Genomic DNA, 18973 nt, shown 5'->3' on the forward strand with positions numbered 1-18973 from the left:
AACAAAAGCAAAGGCAGGAGTGGGTAGCAAACACTGCCCACCAAGAGGAAAGAGTGAGATATTCAAAATCTTAGAATAGTGAGAACTGGGGCCAATCATTCCATCTACCACAGAGGGGTAGTTGTTTCTGGAAGTAAAAGGACATTTAATAGGAGTTGTTTATTGACATTTATTGCTTAAGTTAGAATTGCTTGGTTGTGCTTCTTGATTCACCTGAGTCTGAGAGAATTCAAATATACATTTTAATATGTTTACTTGAAATGGTGATCGAGTTTCCATTTTTTTCTTATATCTCCAACTATAGCTTGAAAATTGAACTTTTTTCTGTACTGACTTCTCCCTTTTTCATTGTGCATTAACATCCTTATTTTAATTCAGCCCTGAGGTGCTGAAGAGTGAGCCGTATGGGGAGAAGGCTGATGTCTGGGCAGCAGGCTGCATCCTTTATCAGATGGCGACTCTGAATCCTCCCTTCTACAGTACAAACATGCTCTCCCTGGCCACAAAAGTAAGCAACCTTGGAAGACAAAAGGGTCTCATGTTGCCAAAAACACCATTCCTTTTCTTCTTAAATAGAACCTTTGTGATTTTAATAAAACTGTCACTTAAAAGCAGTCATTGTTTTATTAACCACATGATCCAGTTTATTTTTCCTCCTTTCTTCTAAATCTACATCATATGCTATGGCACATTTCCCCTTATAACTGTCTTCAATTTATCATAGAAAATTGTAAAAATAAATATATCAAACTTCTTTTGGTCTTTTATTCTTAATTGTGGTTTGAACTGCCCTCAATCTAGCATATTGTATTATCCTACATCATTTATTATGAATCTGAGGTTAACTTTAACTCAGCTTGAATAATACAATTCTATGCTCAAGAACTGTTTAATTAATGCTAATTTTTAATTTGCAGGGATATTTTTGTTTCTGACGAAAATGTGTGCATGAAATTATGATGTTTGTTAAGTAACTCTTGTGTCGTGGCCAAGTATCACCACTCAAAGGCACCTGTGGCTCCTTTACTTCCATCATTCTAGTCTGTTTGTTTTGCAGATAGTGGAGGCGGTATATGAACCAGTGCCAGAAGCCATCTATTCTGAAAAGGTGACCACTATCATCAGCAGGTAATTAGTCTCATAACTTCAAACCTATAGGGATTATCAAGAAATACTTCATATCTATGCAAATTTATTATGTAAATATTAAGACGAAGAGGAAGGGCTCTCAAATAATTCAAAGCTAGAAAAATGTTTGTGCATCACCAGTCATAGGGACCATTTGGAAGCCAACCAAGTGTCCAAGAGGAAGTAGTACATTCACTTGAAATATTATGCAACCATTAGATTGATTATTCAGAAGGCTTTATATCAACCTGTAAAATAAGTATGATCTGCTAAATAGACATTTCTACAAAGAAGGTATACAGAGGTCAAGAGGCACATGAAAAGATGTTCAACATCACTAATTATTAGAGAAATGCAAATCAAAACTATGAGGTAATCACATCACACCAGTTAGAATGGCCATCATCAAAAAATCTACAAACCATAAATGCTGGAACTGGTGTGGGGAAAAGGGAACCTTATACACTGTTGGTGGGAATGTAAATTGATACAGCCACTATGGAGAACAGTATGGAAGTTCCTTAAAAAACTAAAAATAGAACTACCATATGATCCAGCAATCCCACTCCTGGGTTTATATCCAGAGAAAACCATAATTTGAAAGGATACATGCACCCCAATATTCACTGCAACACTATTTACAATAGCCAGGACATGGAAGCAACCTAAATGTCCATTGACAGAGGAATGGATAAAGATGTGGTGTATATATATATATATATATATATATATATATATATATATATATATATACACACACACAATAGAATATTACTCAGCCATAAAAAAGAAGGAAATAATGCTATTTGAAGCAACATGGATGGACCTAGAGATTGTCATAATGAGTGAAGTAAATCAAACAGAGAAAGACAAATATCATATGATAGCACTTATATGTGGAATCTAAAAAAAAGGTACACATGAACCTGTTTACAAAACAGAAACTGAGTCACAGATGTAGAAAACAAACTATGGTTACCAAGGGGGCAAGGGAGGGGTGATAAATTGGGAGATTGGTATTGACATATACACACTACTATATATAAAAGATAATAAATAAAAACCTATTGTATAGCATAGGGAACTCTATTCAGTGCTCTGTAATGACCTATATGGGAATGAAGTCTGGAGGAGAGTGGATATAGGTACATGTATGGTTGATTCACTTTGCTGTACAGCAGAAACTAATGCAACATTGTAAATCAACTATATGCCAATAAAAAATTAATTAAAAAATTTTAATTAAAAAATAAAAAAAAACCAAGCATGATCTGAAACTAAGTAAAACAAACAAAATGTACAGGTATTTATAACTATAAAAAAACATAAAATGTGCATGAATATGGAAAAGACTAGACAAGATATATGAAACTGAAAAAGGCTATGTTAGATGATAAAATTGCAAGCATTTTTTCCTCTCTATTTTTAAGAAATATTTTAATTTTTCAAAGAAAGTCAGAAAGAAGTGCTCCATATATCCATATAGTAGGAGTTTAATGAAAGTCCTTATCCCTATAGAGTCTCAAAGTTCTGCCCCCACAGGGCTTGTCCCAGCTGATCCCTCACCCTTCCCTTCCCACTTTCCCTCTGCTCCCTCCACTCCAACCACAGGGAGCTCCTCGATACTGCTCTTCCCTTTTCCTGGCACTCTCTTCCCTCTGATACACGCAGTGTCACAGGCCCTTACTTCCTCTGGTTTCTGCGGAAACTGGGTCTCTTCATAATCAGGGCACCTGCCCTTATGCTCCCACAACCTCTCCAGACTCTCTTGTCCCCTTGACCGGTTTACAAAGTTCACAGCACCCACCACCACTAACACATTATACATGTGCATGCAGACTTGTTCCCTTATTGTCTCTCTCTTCCCCCCCAGAATGAAAACTCCACAAGAATGGGGACTTTTTCAGTTTACTTGATAGCTATTCAGTGACCAGAGCAATGCCTAGTACAAAGTTGACCCTTAACAATTTACTGGTTGTATGAATAAATGACTCATTTACCTGGCTGATCATTATTTCTGGACCATTTTACGACCTTAAATTGGCCCAAGATTACTACTCTGCCCCATCAAGCTGAGTCAAAGCCTTATTGTGATAATAGAAATCCTAGGGTCACCCCAGATGGAAACTTTATCTATCCCCCTGCCCAATTACTTTAAATCTCAATTCTGTATCTATCCTAGCTCTTGGCACCACCTGTGATGCAATGTAATAAACGTATTTTCATGGCTGTGCCCCTTTCCCTTTGGTTTCTCCTTCCAGCCCATTGTTTAGCATTAATAGCTACTCCTCACGTTTGTAGGATTATATCTTGAATCTTTCCTTGCTCAGCACAATGCTGCCCTACAATATTAAGTACCTCAGGCCCAGCTGGGACTGAGTTTCACTAACTGTGGACTCTGAGCAGACAATTTGACTATTCTTTCAGCATCTCTCTTTCCTCATCTGGTAAAATAAGGATCGTAATAGTACCAACCTCATCAAGCTGATATGATGATTATAACATGCAAATCACTTAGCATAGAGATTTGGCAAATGGTAAATGTTGAGCAATGTTGGCAGTTATTATTATAAATATTGTGGGAAATGAGCTGAAACCCCTTTCTAAATCATCTGAATTCCACGTTACACTAGGTCCACCCTATTGCTAATGAATCCAGACAAATGTATTTAAACTGCTCATCTCCTGATCTCTGCTATTTGTCTTCTGGAAAGTGAAAATTCTGAAAATTCAAGAAGTCTCCAGAGAGATCGAGACAAGAATACCAGAGTTACTCATTTAATTTCTCCTTTTCTTAGGTATTTGAGTGCCATGAAAAATAGGAGAGGGTAGTTCAGAGAAAAAGTACAGAGACATTATTCTGATTTTGTGGCGTTGGGCAAACAGGACCATAATTTGCTTATGACAGGCTTCCTGGCTATTGGTGTCCATGCATCTTGGGGCTAGGAGGTTAGTGGAAAAGTCAGATATCAGCATTATCATGAAAAGGTTAAGAACATCAATAGGTTCTAAAATTGAGTGAATTCTAATCCCCACTCTTCCACTCACCTTAACCTTCCCAAGCCCCACTTTCCTCATCTGTGATATATAGGTAGCAAGAGTAACTACTCATGGGCTTGCTTTGAAGCCTAAATAAGATCATGCTTACGATGGTCTTGTCATTAATAATATTATTATTTATGGAATGAAGTATATAAAAATTATGATAACTTTGATGAAGGATGGTAAAAGGGGCAGTGAGAGATTACAGAAGGACTTGGTCTAGTCTGGGGATTTGGGAAGGTTTTTCTCTGAAGAAAGGACATGTAATCTGAGACCTGAACTTCACTACTTCTCAAATAGTAAACAGAGTGGAGAAAGTATTTCATAGACCCACATCTCTGAAGGCTTTCCTGAGCAAAAGAGCTTGTTAATTTGAAGAACTGAAAACAAGTTGGAGATGCAGCATGTCAAGTAAGGGAGAGAATAGCCAGCAAATGGACGTGGGAGGCTGACAGGACCCAGGTTGACAGGTTCTACAGGCCACATTGAGGGTTTTGAATTTTTATCTCCAGTATTGAGGAGAGGACTGAAGGGTTATTAACAGGTTGAGACATAGTGAAAATTTCTTTAGCAGAGATCATTCTGGCTGATCTCCAGGGAATAGACTGAAGGGAATGAGAGTGGGAAGGTGAACCAGGTTCAGCTGTCCACTGAGAGATGATTGCGGCTTTGACTAGAGTGGTGGTGTTGATGGAGAGAAGTGGGTTGTTCCCACTGTGGGCTGGAAGTTGAGTCAACAAGTTTTGGAGTACAATCGTAAGATGTTTAAAAAATACTTCAGTTAACTGGGAAAATGGAACGGCATCGAGAATATGAAAACAATTGGATTTATTATGTGGGACCTCAGCAGATGGAGCCAAGACCATGGAATGGAAGTTCTGGGGGGGGCATGGTGAGCTCGCCATTAGGAATTGTGTGTCAGAATTAGAGATATCCACAGTGGAGCAGGCTGCTGATGGGTGGTGAGTTCCCTGTCACCAGACCGTTTAAGAGGATGAATGAACACTATTAGGGAACTCCAGATGAAATGTTCTGAGTACACTTTTAATTCAAAATACAAGGTGCCATAATTAGTAAGAAATGACAATTTAATTTTAAAGCTGACTACAAATTAAGAGTACAGTGTGAAGCCTATAACAGCTGTAGTTTTCATTTAATGTTATTCCAGACAGTGGGTTCACATTGTGAAGTTTTATCTTTAGAAAATTTGACATAAAACCAAAATCAGTTGTGAGTTGCATGCAATTACATACTTGAATTGCTTTGGATTTTCAGTCTTTAAAAATTAAGTTTCAGGGACTTCCCTGGTGGTGCAGTGGTTGAGAATCTGCCTACCAATGCAGGGGACACGGGTTCAAGACCTGGTCTGGGAAGATCCCACATGCCGCGGAGCAACTAAGCCTGTGCGCCACAACTATTGAGCCTGCACTCTAGAGCCTGCAAGCCACAACTACTGAGCCCACGTGCCACAACTACTGAAGCCCACATGCCTAGAGCCTGAGCTCTGCAACAAGAGAAGCCACCACAATGAGAAGCCTGCTCACCGCAATGAAGGGTAGCCCCCACTCGCCACAACTAGAGAAAGCCTGCACGCAGCAACAAAGACCCAACAGCGAAGACCCATTGCAGCCAAAAATAAGTAAATAAATAATTTTAAAAATTAAGTTTCAAAAGAACTAGGGAACAAATTCAATTTCCTGTTTTCTTACCTTAGCAGACTTTTTAATTTGGAGAATAATTTAGTAACCCTGAAGAGTTTGAGGCAGAAAATAAATATATTTTATTGCTTTGCTCAGTACCAGCATTACTATTTTTACCTTCCAGTACACTGTTAAGAGAATGTTATCTGTTTACTTTCTAATGTAAGAACTTCCTTTAAAGTAAAGGAAGAACATTTCCTTTTATGCACACAATATTCCCATTGCCTAAGTTTTCTCTGTCTGTGCTTGGTTGCATAAGCTGTCTGGCACTTTGTTTCAGAGGCAGTCATAAGGGCTAAAGAAGTTAGTTTTGCCTAGTTCTAAGGACAAGTGGATCTTTACATTTTCCACCCTATCTTCAACTCTTTGTTTCTTTCTTCTTTTTTTAAAGATTTAATTTTATTTACTTTTGACTGTGTTGCGTCTTCGTTGCTGTGCACGGGCTTTCTCTAGTTGTGGTGAGCAGGTAGTGCTATTCTTTGTGGTGCATGGGCTTCTCCTTGTGGTGGCTTCTCTTGCTGAGGAGCACAGGCCGTAGGCACACGGGCTCAGTAGTTGTGGCACATGGGCTTAGTTGCTCCGCAACATGTGGGATCTTCCCGGACCAGGGATCAAACCTGTGTCCCGTGCATTGGCAGTCGGATTCTTAACCACTGTGCCACTGGGGAAGTCCCACCTCTTTGTTTCTTAAAACATGAAATGAAGACAGTCGAACATTGTATCCCTTTACTGCTTTCCATCTGGTGTCTCAGAGTACGGCAGGGACGAAGTGGGTAGCATGAGTGGAATATCCCAGATATTTTTCTAGATCGTGATTTTATGCTTATTTGATTATAGAATCATTAAAGCATTCAGTTGCTCTTAAGAATTTCTCTGAAATATCCAAGCAGAGAGGCATTTCACAGCAATAAGGATAAACTGGAACTTCTGGTAGGAGATATTCCTAGCATTCCAAAAGTCTATACCGAAATATTTCAGGTTATAGACAGGTAAATTTTTAGATGTTAGGCTTAGTTCATTTGTTCATTCATTGTTCATTCATTCATTTGCTGAATACCCATCAGGACCCAGATTCCATTTTACATGCAGGGGAGATCATGGTGAAGGAGACACAGGTCCCTCCTCTCAACAAGTTTGCAGTTTCCAGTGGTGAAACAGACCATTATGATCACAGTAGTTTTATGTACTGAAATATAGACAGTGCAATGAGAACATGTAAAAGGGGGACAGTGAGTCTGTCTAAGGGTGGTCCAAGAAGTCTTCCTAATGGAGACTTGGAAAAGAGTGGTAAGCACATAAGGGATGTGGTTTGGGAAACAGTAGATATAATCAGCAAAAACCAAATTCAAGCAGAGTGAATAAAATAACCAAGAAATGGGGGCATAGGTGAGCCATGGGCTGTTTGGGAAAGGACAAGTAGGAGCATTTGGTGTGTTGCTGGTGGGGGGAAGAGGGGGTGAGGCTGTGGAGGGAGGTAAGGGCTAGTTCAGTAGGGGCTTGTATCGCATGCAAGGAGTTTTAATTTTGTCCTCTTGGGCCATGAGGGGATATTGAGGAATTCTGAGCAGAAGAGTGATGTCATCAGTTTTTGAATATTTTTCTGCTAGCAGTTTACAATATGGATCAGAGGTGGACAAGAGATGTGCATGTCATTTAGGAGACTGTTTCAGTGGTCCAAGCAAGTGATGAAATAGGCCAATAGCCATGGGATTAGAGGGCAATGATATGGATTTGAGAAATATTTTGGAGGTAGAAGATGATTTGGTGTTGGTTGAATGAGGGAGGAGATGGAAGAGAAAGAAAATTGTGGATTTTCTTTTTAACTTATTGGGCACTTTACAGGGATGGCTTCACTTAATCACCATACCAGCTTGATGTGGTAGATACTATGATTATCCCATTTTACAGATTATAGTCCCAGGCTATCTGGGATTTAGAAGCTAAACCTTGCCCAAGATCAGAGTTAATAAAGGGCGAGCCAGGATTTAACCCCCAACAATCAGACTCAGAGCCTGCAGGCCTAATTATGATGCTAAATTGCATCTCCCAGGTGGTTCCTTTTCTGATGATGGTAAATATAGGAAGGGGAGTAGCTTTGGGAGAGGAGGAGATGACTAAATGCCAGAACAGAGGCCATTCTTGGTTCCATTTACCATAATATATAACTGTATAATTTGTAAAACTAGCTTACATTGCTTTTTTATTTAAAAAAAAAAAGCTCAGCTGATAATTCAACTGACAGTACCTTGAATCAATTTAAATATCTTCAGGCGAAGAATTTAGAACTTAGAATTCAGACTAAGACTTTAGAATATCTGCACTAATGAAAGGGGTTTTTGTAGTCATAATCAACACATGGTCAACTGAGCATTTTTATCCGCTTTAATCCCTTTTGCTAATTAAGTGAAGGTGAGGAACCAGATTTAATTAAAAGTGAAGTTGAACACTTAGCTTCTTTTGTGATTTTGAGTGAAAGTAAGAAACTTGAATACAGTATTCAAGGTCATGAAATTCTTAATAATTTTATCTTTGAATTTGTATTTTAGAAGTGAAGTCTGATGGGACAAGGAGCAAGTGTGTTGGGGGCTTGGAACCTAGTATACATGTGATCCCTCCAGCTCCCTGGCTTAAGTTCTCAGCCGCCTGCTTCCAGCCCTCTGGGCCTCTGCCTGGCCTCCAGCTCCACCTCCCTGTCCCTGTCCCATTGCTGCTACCCTCTACCTGTTATGGAGATTGGGTGTGTCAGCAAGGGAGGACTGTGTCCCACCTTTACACTTCTCCCCCCATAGGATATGGAGGCAGGCAAGGAGATGGTCAGGGTGGAGCAGGTGCCCTGCTGCATCTGGGGTGGGGCAAAGAATAGGCCATCCCTGACCAGGCTGGTGGCACCCTGGCTTGTTTGGAGGGTGATTCAGTGGTGGCATCTTGCTGACCTCTAATCCAGGTACCAATGTCATCTTGCTGTCATGGAGGTTGAAATATCTTGGAGGGTTTCTTGTCTCCCATCAACTAGGAAGCTGGACTGTGGGAAGGGGAGATTGACTTCCTCACTCCCTGCTGGGTCCTCACAATTTATATTATGTGGGACCCCCCCAAATTATGTAGTTGACCCTGTCTCCTCAATCTCTTTCCTTATTTTGTATATAATAAATGCATAGACTGAACTTTGTTAAGAATTCAGCAGATATGTCTGTCATAACAATAGTGCAAGCCCCCTTTGTTAGAACTTGAAAACAAATAGCATAAAGATAAAACATGAAATGATAATGACTTAAAATTTGATTAAGATGTGTGTATTATACTCATGGTTATTAAAGTCAAGAAAGGAGAGAGAGATCAAAGTGGCAGATTAAGAGGTTGCTAGGCTCACCTCCCCTCATCCAAACAACAGCTCTTGTTGAAATCAACCTGGGGACAAGCAGAACAGCTCTTCTGCAACCAAGGCTGTAAAGAAAGATCCACAGGGAGTCTGGTAGGAAGGGAGAAGTCATGTGGTCAGGACCTGAACCCTTAGCAGGGACACAGGAGAGGAGGAGACATCACAGGCTCAAGGATCCTCCCTGGGGAGCAAGGGATTCCGGCCCCACATTGGACATCCCAGCCCTGGGATACAACACTGGGAAGATGAGCCCCATAGCTTGTTTGAAACCCAGTGGGGGCTTACCGAAGGGCTATAAGAAACTGGGTCTCTGCTCTTGAAGAGCACACAGGCTTTCTTTCTCCCAGTCAAAGTGTGGAATCCTCTTTGACCCACCTCCTAGAGAAATGGAAATAAAAACAAAAATAAACAAATGGGACCTAATGAAACTTAAAAGCTTTTGCACAGAAAAGGAAACAATAAACAATACAAAAAGATAACTGTCTGGATGGGAGAAAATATTTGCAAATGAAGCAACTGACAGGGATTAATCCCCAAATATACAAGCAGCTCATGCAGCTCAATATCAAAAAACAAACAACCCAATCCAAAAATGGGCACAAGTCCTAAATAGACATTTCTCTGAAGAAAATATATAGATTGCAAACAAACACATGAAAGAATGCTCAACATCACTAATCATTAGAGAAGTGAAAATCAAAACTACAATGATGCTTCACTCATACCAGTCTGAATGGCCTTCATCAAAAAATCTACAAATAATAAATGCTGGAGAGGGTGTGGAGAAATGGGAAACCCTTGCACTGTTGGTGGGAATATAAATTGATACAGCCACTATGGAGAACAGTATGGAGGCTCCTTAAAAAACTAAAAATAGAACTACCATATGACCCAGGAATCCCACTACTGGGCATATACCCTGAGAAAACCATAATTCAAAAAGTGTCATGTACCACAATGTTCATTGCAGCTCTATTTACAATAGCCAGGACACAGAAGCAACCTAAGTGTCCATCAACAGATGAATGGATAAAGAAGATGTGGCACATATATAAATGGAATATTACTCAGCCATAAAAAGAAACGAAATGGAGTTATTTTTAATGAGGTGGATGGACCTAGAGTCTGTCATACAGAGTGAAGTAAGTTAGAAAGAGAAAAACAAATACCATATACTAACACATATATATGGAATCTAAAAAAAAATAAATGGTTTTGAAGAACCTAGGGGCAGGACAGGAATAAAGACGCAGACATAAAGAATGGACTTGAGGACACGGGGAAGGGGAATTGTAAGCTGGGTTGAAGTAAGAGAGTGACATGAACATAGATACACTACCAAATGTAAAGTAGATAGCTACTGGGAAGCAGCCATATAGCACAGGGATTTCAGCTCAGTGCTTTGTGACCACCTAGAGGGGTGGGTTATGGAGGGTGGTGGGAAGGAGATGCAAGAGGGAGGAGATATGGGGATATATGTATTTGTATATGTATATGTATAGCTGATTCACTTTGTTATAAAGCAGAAACTAACACACCATTGTAAGGCAATTATACTCCAATAAAGATGTTTTAAAAAGGAATAAAAAGAAAAAAGTATAATAAAGTAAATGCAGCAGGGGAAAAACAGTCAGTTACAGGGAACTTCCATAAGGCTTTCAGCTGATTTTTCTGCAGAAACAATGCAGGCCAGAAGGGAGTGGTATGATATATTTAACGTACTGAAAAGAAAAAAACAAAACAAAAACAAAAACCCTACCCCTACCACCTAGGTTACCAGCAGGGTTATCATTAGATTGTCTCTAAAATCAGGTACAAGGCAAGGATGTCCACTCTCACCATTTCTATTTAACATGGTACTGGAATTCCTAGGCACAGCAATCAGACAAGAAAAAGAAATAAAAGGCATCCAAATTGGAAGGGAAAAAGTAAAATTCTCACTATTTGCAGATGACATGATACTATATATATAAAACCCTATGTTCTCCACTAAAAAATGATTAGAACTATTAAGTGATTCAGTAAATCAGGATACAACATTATTATATGGAAATCTGTTGATTTTTAAATAACATATAATAATGAATTCTCAGAAAGAGAATGCAAGAAAATAATGCCATTTATGGTTGCTTCAAAAAGAATAAAATACATAGGAATTATCTCAGCCATAAAAAAGAACAAAATTTTGCCATTTGCAACTACATGGATGGACTTAGAGGGTATCATGCTAATTGAACTAAGTCAGACAGAGAAAGACAAATACTGTATCTTATCACATATATTAATCTTAAAAGTTAAACAAAAGAATGAATATAACAAAATAGGACAGACTCACAGATACAGTGAACAAACCAGTGGGTAGAGGGATTTGGGGAGAGGCAAGATAGGGGAAGGGGATTAAGAGGTACACTACTAGGTATGAAATAGATACAAGGATATATTGTACAGCACAGGGACTATAGCCAATATTTTATAATAACTTTAAATGAAATACAATCTATAAAAAATATTCAATCACTATGTTGTATACCTGAAACTTCTCTAACATTGTAAATCATCTACAATTTAAGATAAAAGAAAAATAAAATAAATAAATAAATGCAAAGAAAACTCAAGGACAAATAATTAGAAAAATAACAAGTTAGAGTGTTATTTTCACTTCTGTTATTAATAGTAATTGTGAGTAATAATTCTTAAATCTTGCCTGGAGACAATAGTATAGTTGAAAGTTGTATTAACTTTGGGCTGCTAAATCAAATGCAAGATGTGAAAATTAGATCTTTTAGTCAAAGTCCAAATAAGTTAAATTTTATTGAGAAGTACACATAACTTCATTGAAATTAGAGCTTTTGAATTAAAAAGATAGACAAATGTTGTAGTGAGTGCCAGAATGTTTTAAATTATGCTAACTAGTGATCTTGATAATTGGTTCCACAAGCATCTACAATAGCCTTCTCTTAGTGTTTAGCTGTGACAGAAGCAATGCTCCCTTTAGCTGGCTGATTGATATTTCCTACTGCCAAAATCCGAGAAAATTTTTAGCATGTGATGCATCAAATTATCTACTGTTAAAAATTATGAAACACACCTTAAACCTCTAAGTAACTGGGTTGAATTTTATTTTTATGACATCATGCTTTGTAAGACTCTCACTAATCAAAGTTGTTGACATTGCCCCTATACAGCTGGAAAAGGCCAAAAAGTTGTTATTCCCCACCACCACCCCAAGAATCCTGCATTCCTCTTGGTGCATCAGGTGTGATCATCAGGGCCTATATTATTGGGATCATTCTTTGTTTAACTGGCCAATGAATTGGAGTGGTTTTAGAAAATAACCACTTACACAAGGTGACACAGACCCCACCTGCCCATCCTGAGACTGGGAGCAGCTTCCTGTGCAGCCTGTAACCCTTGCCCACCAGCCTAGCTGCAAAGAGAACAGTGCTGCTCCCTCTCTTCCCCAAACTTTCCAAATGCCTTTTGAGAGGTCTTCGATGCAAAGCTATGCTTGATGTACACCTTGCCTGGGTTCTCTTGGGTGCAAACATCACGGGGGACACACAGCAGAATTTAAACTTGGCCCTTCACACCCCGTGGCCTGGTCCCGATTTTGACCAGAGGGCTGTAATTAGGTTATCTTCCCTTAGATGCCTCACTCCTGATGCAGAAACCCGCCCAGATATTGTAGAAGTCAGCTCCATGATATCAGATGTCATGATGAAGTATGTAGATAATTTATCTGCATCCCAGCTGGCCTTGGAGAAGAAGCTGGAACGGGAACGGAGACGCACACAGAGGTATTTTATGGAAGCCAACCGGAACAAAGTCATGTGTCAGCGCGAGCCAGCTCTTCTCTCTCAAGTAAGTGGAAATCTTTCAGTCTCTTCAGGATGCATTCTGATGGACTGTCTGAGGCTCTTCTTGCTTGTGTTGAGGAAAAATTCATCTTAAATTAGAAAAATATTATTGCTACGTGTAATATTTCACTATTATAGAGATACATATTTGCATCCATTTTGATATCTTATAGTTAAAATTAAGTCAATATAATTGATGTTCCAAAGAACTAACCCATAATTTGTTGTATATTACAAAACCAGAGGTATCAAAAAGATACCTTAGAAATTCTTTAAGTTTGTAATATGATCTTTGTATAAGTAGCAGTGACTGCTTATATTTAATTTATTCAGCAATCTTGGAAATATGGATGAAAATATTGTATGTCAGTTTAAAGAAGGAAATAATATTTGCCTTAAAATTTTTTTCTTATTAGTCTGTGTAATTGATTTCATTACTGTTTTTGGTGGTAATAATTTTGCTATGGTACAAATAAGAATATGTGCTTTTATTTTTCATGACATTAACCTTTAAATTATTTTGATATTTAAGTTTATTTCTGAGTATACTTGAAAAAGGGATACCAAAGCCACAGATTTCCGCAAGTGCATGTGATGGTGCCTGTGATGCCCTCGTTCTGTTTTCTCTTTGCCTTTGTTGTATCATGACCCATGACTTATCCTTCACTTATGCTCTGGGTTCCCTAAAAGCAGGGATTTACAATAGTAAGAGGCCCTTCAACCCATACATGTTCTTTTTTAACCCTCCTGAGGATGGGCCCAGCACAATAGGGTCACAAAGTCCATCCTTGATCAGGATACCTGGTCACTAAATTCCTTTCCAGGATCTGCCTCAGCTGGGAAAATTTATAAGAATTAGTCTCCAAGAAGAGCCAGTTTTGATTTCTTGAAAAACAGCATTTCCAGCACCTTTTCTTTTTTTTTTTAGAAGGAAAGCAATACTATTTGGTGGTTTATCTTGTCATTCTTGGAATCCGGAAGTTAAAGATTCAATCAATATAATTTTGGTGGGCTTTTTAAAATTTTATTTCATTTTTTATGTTTTTAGTACAATCATACCTTTTATTTCACTTTTCATTTTTTTTTAATTGAGGTATAGTTGATTTACAATATTATATTACTTTCAGGTATATAGCATAGTGGTTCATAATTTTTCTATTTATACTCCATTTAAAGTTTTTATAAAATAGTAGCTATATTCCCAGTGCTGTACAAAGCATCCTTGTATCTTATTTATTTTATACCTAATAGTTTGTATCTCCTAATTCCCTACCCTTATCTTGCCCCTCCTCCTTCCGTCTCCCCATTGGAAACCACTAGTTTGTTCTCTATATATGTGAGTCTATTAGTTTTGTTATATTCATTTGTTTGTTTTATTTTTTTGAGATTCCACATACAAGTGATATCATACAGTATTTGTTTTTCTCTGTCTGACTTATTTCACTAAGCATAATACCCTCCAGGTCCATCCATTTGGTTGCAAACAGCAAAATTTCATTCTTTTTTATGGCTGAGTGGTATTCTACTGCATATATATGTACCACATCTTCTTTATAGTATTCTGCTTATGTTTTCTTCTAGGAGTTTTATTGATTCCAGTCTTACATTTAGGTCTTTAATCCATTTTGAGGTTATTTTTCTATATGCTGTGAGAAAATGTTTTAATTTCATTCTTTTACATGTAGCTGTCCAGTATTCCTAGCACCACTTATTGAAGAGACTCTTCTCCCCATTGTATATTCTTGCCTTCTTTGTCATAGATCAATAGACCAGAAGTGCATGGGTTTATTCCAGGCTCTCTATTCTAACCCATTGATCTATGTATCCATTTTTGTACCAGTACCATACTGTATTGATGACTGTAGCTTTGTAATATAGTCTGAACAGAGCATGATACCTCCAGCTCTGAGGTTTTTCTCATGATTGCTTTGGCTATTTAAGATCTTTTGTGTTTCCATACACACTTTAGAATTTTTTTCTACTTCTATGAAAAATGCCACTGGTATTTTGACAGGGATTGCATTGAATCTGTACATTGCCTTAGGTAGTATGATCATTTTTACAATGTTAATTCTTCCAATCCATGGACACAGTATCTCTTGCCATCTTTTTTGTCCTCTTCAATTTTTTTCCTCAGTGTCTTAGAGTTTTCCAATGCTTTAATGTCTTAAAGTTGTCCAGTTTTCCAACTCCAATTAAGGAGTTTTAACCTCCTTAATTAGATTTATTCCTAGGTTTTTTTTTTTGATGGATGGTTAGTGGGATTGTTTTCCTATTTTCTCTTTCTGATAGTTTGTTCTTAATGTGTAGAAATGTAACAGATTTCTGTATATTAGTTTTGTATCCTGAAACTTTACTGAATTCATTGATGAGTTATAGTAGTTTTTTGGTGCTGCCTTTAAGATTTTCTATGTTTAGTACCACGTCATCTGCAAATAGTGACAGTTTTACTTCTTTCTTTTCAATTTGGATTCCATTTGCTTCTTTTTCTTGTCTTGTTGCTATGGCTAGGATTTCCAATATTATGTTGAAAAAAAAAGGGCAAGAATGGGCATCCTTGTCTTGTTCCTGATCTTAGAGGAAATGCTTTTAGCTGTTCACTGTTTAGTAGGCTGTTAGCTGTGGATTTATCATATATGGGCTTTATTATGATGAGGTACGTTCCCTCTATACCCAGTTTGTGGAGAGTTTTTAATTGTAAGTGGATGTTGAATTTAGTCAAAACCTTTTTCTGCATCTATTAAGATGATCATATGATTTTTATTCTTCAATTTCTTTTTGTTTAAGTAGAGTTGATTCACAGTGTTGTGATAGTTTCTGGTGTACAGCAGGGTGATTCAGTTTTTTTTTTTTTTTTTTTTTTTTTTTTTTTTTTTTTTTTTTTGCGGTATGCGGGCCTCTCACTGTTGTGGCCTCTCCCGTTGCGGAGCACAGGCTCCGGACGCACAGGCTCAGCGGCCATGGCTCACGGGCTCAGTTGCTCCACGGCATGTGGGATCTTCCCAGACCAGGGCACGAACCCGTGTCTCCTGCATCGGCAGGCGGATTCTCAACCACTGCACCACCAGGGAAGCCCGGTGATTCAGTTTTTGTATATATATGCTATTCTTTATCAGACTCTATTCCATTATAGGTTATTACAAGATATTGAATATACTTCCCTGTTCCATAGAGTAGGTCCTGGTTGTTTTTCTACTTTATATATAATAGTGTGTATTTGTTAATCCCAAACTCCTAATTTATCCCTCCTCCTTTCCCCTTTGGTAACCATAAGTTTGTTTTCTGTGTCTGTGAGTCTGCTTCTGTTTTGTAAATAAGTTCATTTGTGTCATTTTTTTTCGATTCCACATATAAGTGATATCATGTGATATTTGTCTTTCTCTGACTTCACTTAGTATGATAATCTATAGGTTCATTCACATTGCTGCAAATTACATTATTTTATTCTTTTTTATGTCTGGGTAATATTTAATTGTATACATATATACCATATCTTCTTTATCCATTCATCTATTGATAGACATTTAGGTTGCTTCCATGTCTTGGCTATTGTAAATAGTGCTGCTATGAACATTGGGGTGCATGTATCTTTTCAAATTAGAGTTTTCTTTGGATATATGCCCAGGAGTGGGATTGCTGGGTCATATGGCAACTCTATTTTTAGTGTTTTGAGGAACATCCATACTGTTCTCTATAGTACCTGCACAAATTTACATTCCTATCAACAGTGTAGGAGAATTCCCTTTTCTCCACACCCTCTCCAGCACTTATTATTTATAGACATTTTGATGATGACCATTCAGACTGGTGTGAAGTGATATCTCATTGTAGTTTTGATTTTCATTTCTCTAATAATTAGCAATATTGAGCATCTTCTCATGTGCCTTTTGGCCATCTCTATGCCTTTTTTGGAGAAATGTCAATTTAGGTCTTCTGTCCATTTTTTGATTGGGTTGTTTGTTTTTTGGATATTGAGTTGTATGAGCTGTTTGTATATTTTGGAGATTATTCCCTTCTTGGTCACAGCATTTGCAAATATTTTCTCAGTCTGTAGGTTGTCTTTTTGTTTTGTTTCCTTTGATTAGGTCCCATTTGTTTATTTTTGCTTTTATTTCTCTTGCCTTAGGAGACAGATCCAAAAAAATATTGCTATAATTTATGTCAAAGAGTATTCTGCCTATGTTATTTTCTGGGAGTTTTATGGTGTCATGTCTTATAATTAACCCGTTAAGCCATTTTGAGTTTATTTTTGTGTATGGTTTGAGGATATGTTCTAAGTTCATTTATTGACATGCAGCTATTCAGCTTTCCCACCACCACTTCCTGAAGAGACTGTCTTTTCTCCATTGTATTTTCTTGCCTCCTTTGTCAAAGATTAATTAACCGTAGGTGTATGGGTTTATTTCTGAGCTCTCTCTTCTATTGCAGTGATCTATATGTCTCTTTCTGTGCCAATACCATGCAGTTTTGATTGCTGTAGCTTCGTAGTATTGTCTGAAGTCTGTGAGGGTTATGCCTCTAGCTCTCTTCTTTTTTCCTCAGGATTACTTTGGCAATTCTGGGTCTTTTTGTGGTTCCATATAAATTTTAGGATTATTTGTTCTAGTTCATTGAAAAATGTCATGGGTAATATGATAAGGATTGTATTAAATCTGTAGATTGCTTTGGGTAGAATGGCCATTTTAATAATATTAGTTCTTTCATTCCAGGATCATGGGATATCTTTCTATTTCTTCTAATCATCTTCAATTTCCTTTAAAAATATTTTATAGTTTTGGGGATATAAGTCTTTCACCTCCTTGGTCAGGTTTATGCCTAAGTACTATTTCGTTTGTTTGGTGGAATTTTAAAAGGAATTTTTTTAAACTTTCTTCTTCTGATATTTCATTGTTAGTGAAAAGAAATGCAACAAATTTCTGTATGTTAATCTTGTATCTTGCTACCTTGCTGAATTCATTGATCAGTTCTAGTAATTTTTGTGTGGAGTCTTTAGGGTTTTCTATATGTGTATTTGCATCATATCATCTGCATATAATGGCAATTTCACCTCTTCCCTTCCAATTTGGATACCTTTAATTTCCTTGTCTTGTCTGACTGTTGTGGCTCAGAAATTTGATACTATGTTGAATAGAAGTCATGAGAGTGGGTATCCTTGTCTTGTTCCTTGAATTTAGTGGGAAGTCTTTCAACTTTTCACCACTGAGTATTATGTTGGCTGTATTTTTATCATAAATAGCTTTTATTATTCTGAATTATGCTCTATACCCACTTTGGTGAGAGTACTTTTCATGAAAGGATGTTGAATTTTATCAGATGCTTTTTCTGCATCTATTGAAATGATCATGTGGTTTTTTGTCTTTTCTTCTGTTGATAATGGTGTATCACATTGATTGATTTACATATGTGGAACCATCCTTGTGACCCTGGGATGAATCCAGCTTGATCATGGTATATGAAAAATGATTTTTATATGTTGTTGGATTTGGTTTACTAATATTTTGTTGAGGACTTTTGCATCTATATCCATCAAAGATATTGGCCTATAATTTTCTTTTTTGGTAGTGTCTTTGTCTGGTTTTAGTATCAGGATTTTGGTGGCTTCATAGAATGACTGCAGGAGTGTTCCCTTCTTTTCAGTCTTCTGGAAGAGTTTGAGAAGGATTGGTATATATTCTTCTTTGTATGTTTATAGAATTCCCCAGTGGAGCCATCTGGTCCTGGACTTTTGTTTGCAAGGAGGTTTTCTTAAAATTATTATTACAGATTCTATTTCACTTCTAGTGATTGGTCTGTCCAATTATCTATTTCCTTTTAATTCAGTTTTGACAGGCTCTATGTTTCTAGAAACTTTTCCATTTCTTCTAGGT

General features: G+C 37.5%; 1 protein-coding gene across 16 annotated transcripts in view; it reads left to right on the forward strand.

Annotated features, from left to right (window-relative positions):
* The window catches only part of NEK10 (NIMA related kinase 10), a 312063-nt gene that overhangs the window by 192046 nt on the left and 101044 nt on the right, over positions 1–18973 (forward strand). For all 16 annotated transcript variants that reach the window (XM_067005874.1, XM_067005868.1, XM_067005869.1 and 13 more), the window contains 3 exons: positions 379–508; positions 1058–1128; positions 12897–13110. In XM_067005874.1, coding sequence (XP_066861975.1) covers positions 379–508; positions 1058–1128; positions 12897–13110 — 415 coding nt within the window. The remainder of the gene's footprint in view (positions 1–378; positions 509–1057; positions 1129–12896; positions 13111–18973) is intronic.

This window comes from Kogia breviceps, chromosome 10, assembly GCF_026419965.1.
Source record: "Kogia breviceps isolate mKogBre1 chromosome 10, mKogBre1 haplotype 1, whole genome shotgun sequence".
Classification (NCBI taxonomy): domain Eukaryota; kingdom Metazoa; phylum Chordata; class Mammalia; order Artiodactyla; family Physeteridae; genus Kogia; species Kogia breviceps.